This window comes from Euprymna scolopes, chromosome 4 (assembly GCF_053919585.1).
Source record: "Euprymna scolopes isolate OS-2025 chromosome 4, ASM5391958v1, whole genome shotgun sequence".
NCBI classification, from domain to species: domain Eukaryota; kingdom Metazoa; phylum Mollusca; class Cephalopoda; order Sepiida; family Sepiolidae; genus Euprymna; species Euprymna scolopes.
Window position 1 is genome coordinate 156,213,391 of NC_136485.1, and position 14,180 is coordinate 156,227,570.

The following is a 14,180-nucleotide window of genomic DNA, read 5'->3' on the forward strand; positions in this document are numbered from 1 at the left end:
TTGTTTTGGTTTTGCTGATTTTTTTAAAGAAGTTTAACATCGTTTTTATTTTCATATTTAAACGGTTATTACTTCGCTTATTCTTTAACCCCCCCCCTACACACATACCTCCAAACAACCGGGCAACACCGGGTACCCCCACTAGTATAAAATAAAATCATTTTTAAACAAATTAAAATTTTTCCAGTGTCCCCCGATATGAAAAATGACTTTCTAAAAACTTGCAAGTTTAAATTATTTAAACTCATTTCCCGTGTTGTCACATTGCAGTATCGTCGCTGTTTATTTGGCCACAAAATTTGTTTTTACTTATTTAAAAATAAAACTACTTGATCATTTTATGTGATTTTTGGTGTACAGCAGGTTTTTTGGGTTTTTTTTTTTGTCACAGGGACATACATTATATAGATTTTCTTTCATTTTCGTTTTTAATAATTTGAATTCTGGACAAACACCGAAAAATGTATCTCTGTACTGCCATTAAATATGTACGAAATTTGCTGAAAAAATTTTATAGATTAGAATTCCATTTTCTTTTTTACTTTTGAATTTTAAATGAAATTATTTTTTTGGTTCCTCTGCAGATTGCATGACAGAACCAGAACCCATAAGTGCCTCAACAATCTCTGAAAACGCAGTGATGAGCTTGAAGAAAAAACCAACTTTAACAGTGTTTCAATGGCCAACTTTGGTATCTATTTCTTTTTCTTTTGACTATTGAAATTTGAAATCAATTAAAATAAGTTAATTTCTAAAAGTGATTAGAGTAAAATAAAAAGTGTGTTTCTTTTTTAATAGGAAACTGCTGCGACTAAAGCATTTGAAATTGCAGAAAATATTAAAAAGTCATTTACGAATCCTTTTACAATGGTAAGTACGTTTTTGTAATCAAACTCTAACTTATTCTACATTTTTTATTCCTGATTTCCTCAAAATATTCAGTACTTGTGCATTGTATTTGGACTCTGTTACATAATTACGTGTCATGTTGAAATTAGTATAAATTCTAAACATTACAAAAAATTATCAGATTTATCGGATGTAGTTTTTTTGGTTTAATCTATTGGGACCAATTCCATATTTTTTCCTCATTTTAAGATAACTTTTGTTATTTCAAATTAAAAAAATAGTGGATCCAGAATATAGGATAAGGTTTTTTGTTAAATAATACTTCTACTTGATCATTTTTCGTAATTTTTGTAATTTTTATGAATTTCGACACATAATTACATAATGTTTTTCTTAAAATGCACTTTTTTGATATTGAATTATAATGCACAAGCATCAAATATTCATGAAATATTAATTAGAACTGATAATACTGTTTTTAAATTCGAGAATGGATATCAAAAAGGTTTATTCTTATATTATTTATTACCAGTGAGATCCGGGGAAATTCTAGACTATCCTCCTTCTGTAATGTAGTTTCAAAAGATATCTAGTTATGGGGGTCTATCTCACTAACTCTTGTAGGAATTTGTGACATATTTACATTTCTCTGGATGTTTGCCACAAATGTAAACCACACAATATTGTGCTGTTTTTATCTAAATTCTGAGATATTTACTTTAGTACTCAGGTTAATGGAGTTTCAGAATATGTCTGGTTATGGGTTCTATTTCCGAAACCATTGAAGACATTCTGTGGGCATCCAACAAAAATGCCGATTCCTACATACAATTTTTGAACAGAACACATACTATACTTTGGTCCTAGCCTGAAGACTAAGAAAATTTATTTTAGTTACGTTTCATGTTTGATCAAACAGATGAAATTTTAAAACTTTTTTTGCATTGCATCTTAAGCAATTGGTAATCCCATCTTTTAAAAAAGAAAAATGAAAAGTGATTATGTATGTATGAACATGAAATTCCCATACTGTATTTATGTTATTATTCATGCTAAAGTATCCGTTCCATCAAAAATATTAGTGAGAATGTTAAATTTTTCAGATAAATAAATCCAGCACGGAAAATATGTAGATGTATATAATACATGATATTAAGATGTATAGATTATAATTATTTGAAAACCCGAAAATGCCAAGGAAATTTTTTTTATTAAATGATAATATAACTATTTCACTTAATCACATAAATTAATATACGATATAATTTTATGTGTAAATTTTCAGTATTTATTTCAACAGTGCTAAATACATACGTAGAGCTAGGTAGTAAGTTATGAAAATATATATGGCAATTAAGATACACAGAATATTCTGTGAATATCTATTTCATGAGAATTCGTCAGATGTAAGACTGATGAATTCTCATGAAAATGAAACGTGGAATATTCTGTGTAGCTTAATTGCCATATATATTTTCATAACTTACTATATATATATCTATAATATAAAGCTGAATGTCTGTGTGTGTATGTGTGTCTGGTCACGAATAGGCTCCTATATGGTTGACTGTTTTAAAAAACTGATTACATATAATGATAGAAGATGTATCGAGACACAGGAATGTGTATGTTTGATCTGGCAGAATGGTGGTTCATTAAAATTGTGTGGTCTGCGTTCGGCCTGGCCCCCCTAGAATGGAAATAGGCACAAACTTTAATAAAGACTTTTCATGTCTATCTGCGTAAGTATACTTTGATAATTATGTTTCAGTTTGAAGAAATATGGTATAATAAAATTATGGGGTGTTCGTTCGCTCATGACCTCCATAGAATGGAAATATGTCACAAAGTTTAACAAGTTTTTTTTTAATATAGATCCACAGAATATTGTGATAAGTGTTTCAGTGTGAACAGGTATGGTATAATAAATTATGCGGTTTATCTATTTTATTTTTACTTTCATCATATTTTGCTCTGGTTTTGATACCCCCAAATTCGAAGCTATCTCTTTACAACCCTTCCTTTTCATAACCTATCATACTTTCATAAATCAGAGTCCATTTTCTGTAGGCTGTTTTTGAACCCAGTCAACAACGAGTACTTTAGCTAGTGTATATATATATATATATATATATATATATATATATATATATATATATATATATATATATATATAGTAATTTTTTTTTTTTTTTTAATGATTTTATCATTTAATAAAAAAAGTTTTCCTTGGCATTTTCTAATTTTCAAATAATTTTAATTTACCTAAGAAATGTCTTCTAAGATGTGATAACAAACCTATTTATAAAGATATATATAAATTTATATTAGTGTACTTATTATTAATAGTCAAATTTTGAAGGTTAAAGCATGTTGGATGTAAACGTTTTAACAGTGGAGCAATATATGGTTTACTTTTTCCTTTTCAAAACTCAATCATGTTCTGCTAATTAAAAAACAAAAACAGCAATCATATTAAAACGTAATTAAGTAAAATTCTCATTTTTGCTACTGATTTTATATTTTCAGTTTTTCCCAGTAGATGAAGAAAAGAAAAACAATGGAGATTTATCTTCTTTTGTAAGTCAATTTACTTTATTATCTAATCACAAGACCATGGAAAAAAATGCCTTATTTTTTTTACTATATTTTCTATACATTAAAACGATAGCATGTGTGTTATTTTGTGTGTCATGCTTACATCTTTTTTATTCCGAGTGACTGTCATTTAATTGTTATGACCTATCATTTCTTGTAATAAATAATTTTACCAAGAATTCTTCGTAAGTTTTGGTTTCGGTTTCGATTATAGCTGAAGGAACTCCAGTTATTTATATATATATATATATAAAAGGCAAAATGTGTGTGACCATTTTGTGTATGTGTTCAAAAGGCTCTTCTCGCACACGGTTCCGAGGTCGTTACGATAGCTTACAACTGTTTATATGGGTCCTAAATAATAATATGTACGATTTGGGAAAGCGCGTCGCATCTAGATTTATTTACGTCGACTTTTACAAAATTATTGCTATTTTGGCTTCTCGCGTGTTGATTGGGCTTTTTAGTATAAATATGTGAAACTAAACTCAAATGACGTCTTCTCGGCATTGTGCCGGGAAAAAACGTCCATAAGCAATCAGCTTTGATCAATCTTGTATATCAGTCTGGACAATTGGGAGCTGCTTTCCCCTCCTCAACATCTGTTGGTGGAAGAAACAGTCAGATTTGGGTTTGCGTGACTTCTATTTGACCTTCTTAATTAGGTCAAATGGAAGCAGCAGAGTTAACTTTTATTGCGCACGCCTGTTTTTATAGTTAAATAAATAAATTCAAACCTGCTTAAAGTTGTATGTCGCTGTGGCTCAATGGTTAACGTAGCACTTTTTTTTTTTTTTTTCACACATTAATTTCCAACTCAAGGGTACGGGTTCGATCCTCATACACTCAACTACCAAAACATTTTTTTTTTTTTTATTATTTAACCCCCCCCCTCCCCGGAGTTTTGATTTACCTCAAGACACCCGGGCATCGCTGGGTACCCCCTGCTAGTATATATATAAAAGCGAAAATGTGTGTTTGTATGTATGTTTGTGTGTCTGCTAAAAACTTTCGACAGACAGAACAAAAATTCACAAACTCGGTATCATATTGAAGCTCCATCCTTCGCTCGAAAAATATCGAAAAATTGGCCAAAAACGTTAATTTTTTCACCCCAAAATCAACAGTTTTCTACAGGGGGGAGGGTCAACAAAAACCGTCCTCTCATGACGACGACCGGTTCTAAGTATGCGCCAGATGACGTCATGACCTGATTTAGTTTAAATAGTTGAAGAATTGACTGAATTTCATGTACGTCGGGTTAGCTCAGTTGGTTAGAGGGTTGGGTCATTATCTAAACGTTTTGGGTTCGAATCGTGGTGTGAGATGTCTTTTTCTTTTTTCGATTTTTTTAAATTTAAATATTGAACCAGTGTTATTTAAGCCAGTTTTCACGTAACATTCGTTTTTCTGTTTTTTTTTTTTTTACTTCGCTTATTCTTAGGTTTTCATTAACACCCCCTACCGACCACACACACCCAAAAACACCCGGGTATCCACCGATTTTTTAAATTTTAATATCGAAACAGGCTTATTTAAGCCATTTTTCACATGTTTTTTTTTTTTTAGTTTTAACGTTCATTTTTCTGTTTTCTTTTTTGTTTTTTCGATTTTTACATTTAACATCGTTTGCCTTACGTTAGCTTTTTTTTGTGTTTTTCTTTTCGATGTTTTGATTACCCCCCCCCCCCCAGGACCCCCCCCCCCCCCCCCGCTTCGTTTTTATGTTTTCTTTTTTTTACTTACTTCGCTTATTCTTACGTTTTCATTAACAACCACACACACCTACAAACACTCGGGCAACGCCGGGTACCCCCCTGCTAAGCAGGGTTTTTTAACGTTCGGTTTTCTGTTTTTTTTTTTTTTACTTCGCTTATTTGGCAACAATACTCCATGCATGAATGAATGGTAGCTTGTAGTGGTACATGATATTCTTCGGTGCAAGTAATTTCTAGCGTGATAACAAGAGCCAACCTTCGTTGCAGCAGCTTTGGCAATGTCTTCAATGTATTTGTTTCAATTCATGTTGCCTGTGAATATTAAACTGAGGAGTTTGAGCAATGAGCTCTTAAGTAGTGTATTATTAGTCCTGGCTATCAGTAGTTAAGGTTTCTTGTAATTATTAACGAAAAGAAGCTTAATCTTGACAACAGTGAATATTACCGTCTGTTTATGCTCCCATTCCAGTACAAACTTGAAGTCTTCCTCTAGGGTAGCCATTCTCAAGCTTTCCTCCACTATTGATCCCTTGGCTTTATGTATTTCTCTATTTACCTCTACTCCCATACAGAAATCCATAGCCATCATAAAGTGGCAAAAAAAAACAAGGTCAAAAAGAATCTTTTTATTGTTTAGATTTTGTATAAAAATAGCACATTTGTATCAAAGAAATATAGGAAATCCAACCTTTTCTAAATAGAAAATTATAAAATTAATTCATGAACAACAATGAAACAATGAACAGAAACACCAGAAGCATTATCAGTGGGAACACTGCTAATTCATTGAGTCAGTCAGTTTGTTTATGTAAGCCGCTGTTTCTGACAATGCTACTCTCCCTCTCTCTATTTATTTGTAATGCATACCGTTATAAATTTTCTAGAAAGCACAAGTTCCTAATTTCAGTGATTCTATGCATTTTCTGGTGATTTCAGAATACCTTCTCTTGGCTGCAACTATTTTACTCCTATAATTATTTCTAGCTTCTATATTTAAAAATTTTTTTTTTTTATTACATTTTCACCCCAAACAAGGCACATTGCCACTCAGGTGTAGGGGGCTACTATCAGGGTCAGCAACTACGGGGGCACTATGTAGGGATTTGGGCAGCAAGATGTCGGTTCACGTTGCACTTGAACTTCTGCATGTCAGTACAGTTAGGGAAGCATGATCCTGGAATGGAATTCCAGAGTCTAGCAGTTCTGGGGAAGAAACTACTGGAGTAGAAGGATCTTTTGCATCTAGGGATCTCTACTGTGTGGGGGTGGGATTTAGCTGCCTGTCGGGTTTGTCGAGGGTGTCTGCGACGTGGGGGCACAAGTGTCTGCAGTTCGTCAGAGCACTCACCATTAAAATACTTGTAGAACAAGCAGAGGGATGCAACATTTCGTCGATGGGACAGAGGCTGAAGCTTACATGCCAGTTCAGGGCCTATCAGATTGGCGACTCTTTTTTGAACCTTGTCTAGGAGCGAGAGACTAGTAGTAGACACACCAGCCCAGATGTGACAATACTCCATACATGGGCGAATGGTGGCCTTATAGAGATACAGGATACTTTTAGGTGTCAGTAGTTTTCTAGCACGGTAGAGAGAGCCTACCTTTTTTGCAGCGGCCCTAGCAATGTTTTCAGTATAATTGTTCCAACTCATGTTTCCTGTGAACGTTAGGCCAAGCAGTTTGAAAGATGTACTCTCAGACAGGGAGTCACTGGCCATTGCTATTGGTGACAGAGAAGGTTTCTTGTAGTTATTGAAGGAAATCAGTTTGGTTTTGGCAGCATTGAATGTGACCATCCATTTATGTCCCCATTCCACTAAAAATTGGGGGTCATCCTCTAGTGTTTTTGCCATTTCTTTAGATATGTGTTCATTTGTTTTCCTGTCATGCCTGTTATAGAGTGTAGTGTCATCAGCATATATACCCATCTCAGAGGCAGTTTTGTCGGGGAGGTCATTAATAAATATCAGGAACAATAGAGGTCCAAGAATAGACCCCTGAGGCACTCCCGCATTTATATCACACTGTTTAGATGTTCGACCGTCGAGGACAACCTGGATTTTTCTATTGTCTAAGAAGGATTCAATTATGCTAAGTATTCTACCAGTGATACCGTATGATTTAATTTTCCTGAGGAGACCCTTGTGCCATACCCTGTCAAAAGCCTTAGATATATCTAGAGCTACCGCTCTGCCCTCCCCTGCTTTATCCAGTGAATGGTATATACGTTCAGAGATTAGTGAGGATGTCAGCTGTGGAACGGGCTTGTCTAAATCCATATTGTTGGTCAGTCAGAAGTTTAGCGTCTGTAAGGTGCCGGACTAGAGCATGGTTAATTATGGTCTCAAATATTTTGGCGAAAAGTGGGAGGAGGCTAATGAGGCGATAATTTGATGGGTCAGTTCTTTCGCCAGAATTCTTGAATATTGGTACCACAGAAACAGTTTTCCAACAGCCCGGAAAGCAAGATTCATTAAGGCATTTGTTGAAGAGTTTGGAGAGAACTGGAGCTACTTTGGCTGAGCACTATTTTAATAGCACAGCTGGGATGAGATCAGGTCCACATGCTTTGGAAGTGTCAAGATTTATTATGATAGCATGTACCTGAGCAGGGGTGATTTTTAGATCGTCTAGCGTGGCGTCTGTCCGCAAAGGAAAGTCAGGCAGGGGGTGGTTGGTAGGGTCCAGTGTGGAGTTCAAGGCAAACCGGCTGGGAAACATATTAGCTTTGTCGGTTGCTGAGCAAACAACCTCGTGATTGTTGGTTAGTGGGGGAATTGTTGATTGCCCATTGTTTACTACACTGTTGTAGATTTTCCAGAAGTCACGATTTCCTAATCGATGTGTTTTTTAGTGGTTTCAGTAAATTCTCTCTTAGCTGTCGCTATTTCTTTCTTAACGTTATTTCTCGCTTCTATGTACTTCTGTTTGTTTGAACTGGACTTATGTCGGTTAAGTCTGCGGTATGCATGCTGCCTTTGAGCAATGGCAGTTGCGCAAGTCGAAGTAAACCATTGGGGAGAGTGGGGCTTGCTATAAAATTTCCGCATGGGAACATGTGCTTCCATTGCTGTTTTGAACCATTCAGTGGTCTCATTTGCGCACTGTTTGGCAGGAAGAGAAAAAATATTTCCCCATGGGGAATCTCTGATAAGATCTCTGATGGCTTCCCAGTCAGCCTTTTTAAAATATCTCGTTGTTTTGAGCACTGGCTCTTCAGTTTTGGGTCTAGAATTTAGGGCGATTTCTACCATTATCACTGCATGGTCAGCGTTCCCGAGTGGGCTGTTAGCATTTATTTGTACTGGACTTATGTCGGATAAGTCTGCAAAATGCATACTGCCTTTGAGCAATGGCAGTTGCACTAGTATAAATGAACTTTTGAAGAGATGAAGTTTGCTATAGAACATCAGTGTGGGAAGATGCGCTTTAATTGCTGCTTTGAACTATTCAATAGCCTCTTTTACACACTATTCGCCAGGAAGAGAAAAGATACTACTCCATTCGGCATTTCTGATGTGATCCTTGATAGCTTCCCAGTCAATCTTCTTGAAGTATTTTCATTTTGAGCAATAGCTCTTCAACCTTGGGTTGAGAATTTAGGGTTATGTTTACCAATATCACAATTTGATCAGCATTCCTGAGTGGGTTATGGCATCTGTTACAAAATCCTCTATAGAAGGCTAGAAGCGAGGCTTATTGATCCTGTTGATTTAAAAGACGAGTCGAGAACATAATTCTATATCAGGGAATGTGATATAGAAAACCTATGTGTGATGCTACCAACTGCACCTGTAACTAGAGAAACGAAGCCAATTTCTGTGGTGGACATGAAAATATCCCAAATACATGTACTTGGGCACTAGTATCTAGATAGTGCTGCATCTATGGTGTCAGATACATGGTTGATTAGGGTACAGTTCTGAGTCGAGGGAGAACAGTAGAGAAATTATAAGTAATTAACGCTATGTTGTAAGGTTAATCTAAAGCACGTTAAGGCCTGGTCGTTTGATTCTAGTTTAGATTCCTTAGTCAAGGGGGAGTGTGTTCCAAATATAGACTCCAAGTCTATGTATATGTCTGAGTGCTTATGGCACAATGGGAGATAACCAAGCATGTCAAAGTGGTTAGCGGAGATAGAGTAGTGTAGATTTGTTTCACTTAACGTTAAGATATCTAGGGAGTTTGGTAGGAGAAATGATTCTACATTGTCTAAGTTAGTTCTAAGTCTACAGATATTTGTGAATACAAGCCTCAAGGGAGGAGGCGAATAGATTTTGTTTTAAGTGTGCGTTTGGTTTGATCATATTCTTTGAGCTGTCATATTTTCAGTTCTTCTGCACATGTTTATTCAAATGATACAAATTATCAGTCCTCATTCGGTGGTTTTTGTTTATTTTTGATTCTCATTTTAAAAGTTTACTCCTTGCAGGATGCTTTTACAGGTGTTGCCCGGCAAGATGATAACACCTAACCAATCAGATTGAGAATTCTTTTTAGATTCTGCTGACTCATACTTTCCAGGAGCTGTCATTTGAATCTATTAAGGGCTGATAACATTTATATGTACGATTGCTAGAAAGCTATTAGACTTTTCCATTAACTGGAGCAATGCAGCTTTCGGTTGTCATGCAGACATCACCACAGGAACTACAACTACCCGTAAAGAGTAAGGGGATATTTTTTGTGCTTGTGCATGATAATGGAATACAGGGTGGAACAATAAAAGTGTTGGCCTAAATAAAACAACACTGCATCTTTATTTTAAAACTTTCATTGAAAAAATCGATTCTGGTAACTTGATTATGTAGTAGAGCTGACATCTATTCAATGTATCTGCCTTCAGTCTCAATCACCATCTCGATACAGGTTTGGAACTGGGAGCATGCCTTTTCCACAAGGTGAGAGCTTGGCGAATACTTGGTGGATGGTGGCGACCAGGCTGGCTTGAGAGGTCATGTTGGTGATGTTCTCTATGTATGACCAAACAAAATAGTCCAACAGTTTCAGGTGAGAGACGCTCAAGGGTACAAAAATAAGAATTGTCCCAGTCGTGAAGGATTTCTCCTCCACCGAAAGAGAACAAGAAATGGAAGTGCGGCATCCGAAGAACAGATGCTGCACTTTGATCCTGACCAAAAGGCCAAGAGTAGCGGTGAACCCGTGGAAAAAGAAAGGGAAAACAGGCAGCTGTAAACGACGAAAAGAAGAGAAAAAAAAGATAAGATCGTAGCTTATGGTGGAAGAACGTGATGACGTTAAATTGGCCATGACAGCCCGTGGGTGGCGAGGATACCAATGAAATTCCGATCTACAGGGGCAAACAGTCGCCGAACAGCGGGGCGACACGTGACCCTATTGAACAGGCGCGTGGCCTTTGTGGAATCGGATTCAGCGGTTTTTATGTCCTCTCAAAAATAATTAAGTTAGGCATTTCTGTTTTTATGTCCTGTCAAATTCCATTAGGGAACAACCGAATGCCAACAGAGAAAGAAAGACAGCTCCTTTTTTGGGTATATACCGCCTGGCGAAGATTTGACGGACAGTGATCCCTTAATTCTGATTGGCCAACGACCTGAAACGGGAAGAGACCCAGTCCACGCCCCCACAATATAAGCAGCGAGCCTTGAGAGATTGACAGTCAGAGAGTAAGAGAGTAAGAGAGAGAGCCTTGCTTCCTTGGGTCCGACGAACGTAGATTCCCCCATCGACTGTCCCTGTCAAGTAGATAATTGAGTTGTCTGTCGGAGAGAGAGAGGAGAAAACCTCGCAGTTAACAAGTGGCCAGTCCCTAACTAAACAGCTAACTGCGATTGTACCCTGATTGAATACAAAGAAGTTTAAACAAAAAGAAACGCTTATTGACTTGGTCTCTTCCATTGTTTTTGCATGACAAGTCTGTTTTAGGAAACCGGCCGTGACATCATCGGTGAGGAAACATCAAAACCGACAACCGGGGTCATTCCACCACTGGACGACGCGCGGGTGACGTAAGTGTCACACAGGGGGCCAGTGAGAGAAAGAGTACAAAGCTGTAGCATTCCTTCTGAAGCGAAGCCTGGGTCTCTTTGGACTTGTGGGCCGGTGCTGAGTCCTGCTGCCACAGCCAGGGTTTGCCAGCGGTGACCTGATTGCACCAGGGGATCGCCACACTCTTCAGCACATTCAGATACACTTTGGTATTGACTTTCCAGTCGACATCGAAGATGTGAGGTGGCATGATGTGGCCCTCACTTGAAACCACACCAAAGACCATAACCGTGGCTGGAAACTTCATTGAGCTGTGCCCTCAAGCATTGAACCATTCAGATTTGCATTTTGAGGGCGCTGGCAATTGTCCTGCTGTTATTGTCATAACTTAGATCAGTAGAGAGCATGAGTTGTACAGCAGCGCATCTCTGATCTCGCTTGTTGAAAATTGTGTCACTTTCAGACATGATAGAAGGTTCCTATTGCTGTTATGATTTATACACAACTAGCCAACTAGTAGATGGTCTGCAACAAAAAAAGAAAACCGGTTTTCATCAAACGGAAATGGAATAATGTTGTCTTTTCTAGGGTGACAATTTTATCATTTCACCCTGTAATAAAAGTATTGATTTTAAGTAAAAACTCTAATACGCACACTGTCATGTCTAAATTAGTAAAAATTGCAAAACTTAAAAAAAAATGACAGAGTAGAAAAATAATTACAAGAAAGAAAATAAAATTTATCAAATAATACAGTTTTATTGGTTTCCTCTGTTGTGGCTAATTCCATATGACGAATTAATTTATCTCCCTTGTTTCACTTAACTTCCATGGTTTCAAATTAGAAAATGACAGATTGAGAATATACGATAATAGCAATGTTTTTTGTAAAAAAAAATAGTTCTAGCATATCTTCTGCTTACTCATTTTTTATAATTTTTTATTTTTTTTTTACTAATTTCAACATAACACAACAGTATGTAATAGTATTTTTACTTAAAATGCATTTTTAGTCGCGTGCAAGCGACTCTATAAGTCACTCCGTCAGTTGGTCTGTCAGTCTGTCCGTAACACTTTTGTGCTTGGCCTTTTTGGTTAAGATCAAAGGTCTGTTGTTAATAGATGCTGTTCTTAGTTTTTTATGCTTTTCTTGGCCTTTACCCATCTTGGAGAGAAAGAAATACAAACTAACCCCCATCCCTTACCCACAAAATTTTCTTTTCTCCATTCACTCGCATCTAGAGGGCATCCCCACTTAGAGACTGACCCGCAGAAGCGAGGTTACTTTTACAAACCTAGTGGAATAGGCAGTCTATCCAACTAGATGGGGTTGGGAGAGTCCTACTAATCACCTTTTGTTTTTTTCTTCCCCCGCCCTCGACACAAATGAATTATTGTACCATTTTATTGTTATCTTTTTTGTTTTTACACGTCAGTAAAAAATGTTTTAAAAATTGGGAGTTAAGTAGGACGTCCCCCAGTATGAAAGGGTGAATGCGGTATTATGGTGAAAGAAGATACTAGCTGGGAGAAACTTTTGATTTTGTTTAGTTCTGGAGTGACAAGGATGACCAACGACCCACACAATCCCCCCTTTTGAGTTGGCCATGTGCCTGCCTAATTTTTTTGTTCATTATTGATTTTCACTGTTTTTTTAACATGAATAAAGGATATAATATCTCAAAGTGTAGTATCTGTTCTTACTACATGCTGTACTTATGTTTGTAACTTTGTGATATAAAGTGGGGGATCAGTTTTCTGTATTAATTTAATGTAAAATGATCACCCACCTTACAACCAGTCAGTCTCAAAGCCATTCAAGTCATTCTCCAGATCATTCAAGTTGTGTTTGAAGGATTCCAGTTATTTTTTAAGCATTCAAGTCATTCTTAAGGTCATTCAATTCATCCTTAAGTTCATTAAAGTCATTCTAAGTCATTTACTTTTTATTTATTTAAGTCATTTCAGCCCATTTTTTGGTCATTTTAGATAATCTTTAAGAATTTAATGCCAATCCTACATTCACGCATTCATTCATTACACAAGAGCACACGACTAATGGCTATCGGCTTTGTTTAATATCCAATTATAATGCACACGTAGTTAGTTTTTATCATGGTTAGCCTTTTTTAGGCCCGCAGTTTTCTGACTATAGCCAATATATTAAGAGGGTTATCACATACGGATGTTTATTCACTAAAGAGAAGCTATTGGTCTCATGTAACGAGTAACATTTTGAAATAAGAAAGCGGCTTGTTTGTTATCGAAATACATTTGTGATTTTAGCAGTTTATGATTGAGTACATCCCCTCCCCCCAAAACAATAAGATGCATTTATATGGTATTGTAAAAAAAAAAAAGAAGCTTATTTATTTCCTTTGTTTTGTTGATTAAAACATTTATTTAGTTGAACTCATTCAGTAAAGTTTCTAGTCAATTTAAATGACAAATCTATAATTTTATACAGCATTTAGAAGAAAATGCTTAACCTTTTATGACCTGGTTGAACTAATTAGTTCAATCGTAAATAAATGAATATAACTGCGTAAATAAAGTTGATTCAAACACACCTTGTATGTATTAGTTCAGTATCTGCGTAGATGCCAGGTACCTCCAGATTGGAACTGTCCATTGCTTACATTCAGTATGCCATCATCTATCTCAGAAAGTGGAGGATTTCGTTTGTTGTCATAAGCACACTTTTTTCTGGCACTATGGATAATAATCAAGATAAGTTTATGAAATGCAAAAATTCTCAGTAGTAGTTAATTGAACTTCATAATTTTTCCAGTTTGAAGACAATCATATTATCATTACCATTTAAACTAACTAAAATTAACAATAAATATTTTTTTAATCATTTACATCATAATTCAGGTCATAAAGGCTTAAGAATGTGGACATGTAATCTTTGCAAGTAAATAATTTAAATCGATTTAATGATGGTTTATTGATTAATCAGCACATTCTGTTAATGTTTTAGTGTGAATAAACCCGATTTCTATTTTTTGTTTAGTGAAGATATTTTATGGCCAAATTTTCTGC

General features: G+C 36.0%; 1 protein-coding gene across 2 annotated transcripts in view; it reads left to right on the plus strand.

Moving 5' to 3' along the window:
• LOC145269784 (exosome complex component 10-like) overlaps positions 1–14,180 on the plus strand; it is an 85,621-nt gene that overhangs the window by 50,542 nt on the left and 20,899 nt on the right. For both annotated transcript variants that reach the window (XM_080125506.1, XM_080125510.1), the window contains exons 15-17: positions 585–691; positions 799–870; positions 3,379–3,429. In XM_080125506.1, the coding sequence (XP_079981632.1) occupies positions 585–691; positions 799–870; positions 3,379–3,429 (230 nt within the window). The remainder of the gene's footprint in view (positions 1–584; positions 692–798; positions 871–3,378; positions 3,430–14,180) is intronic.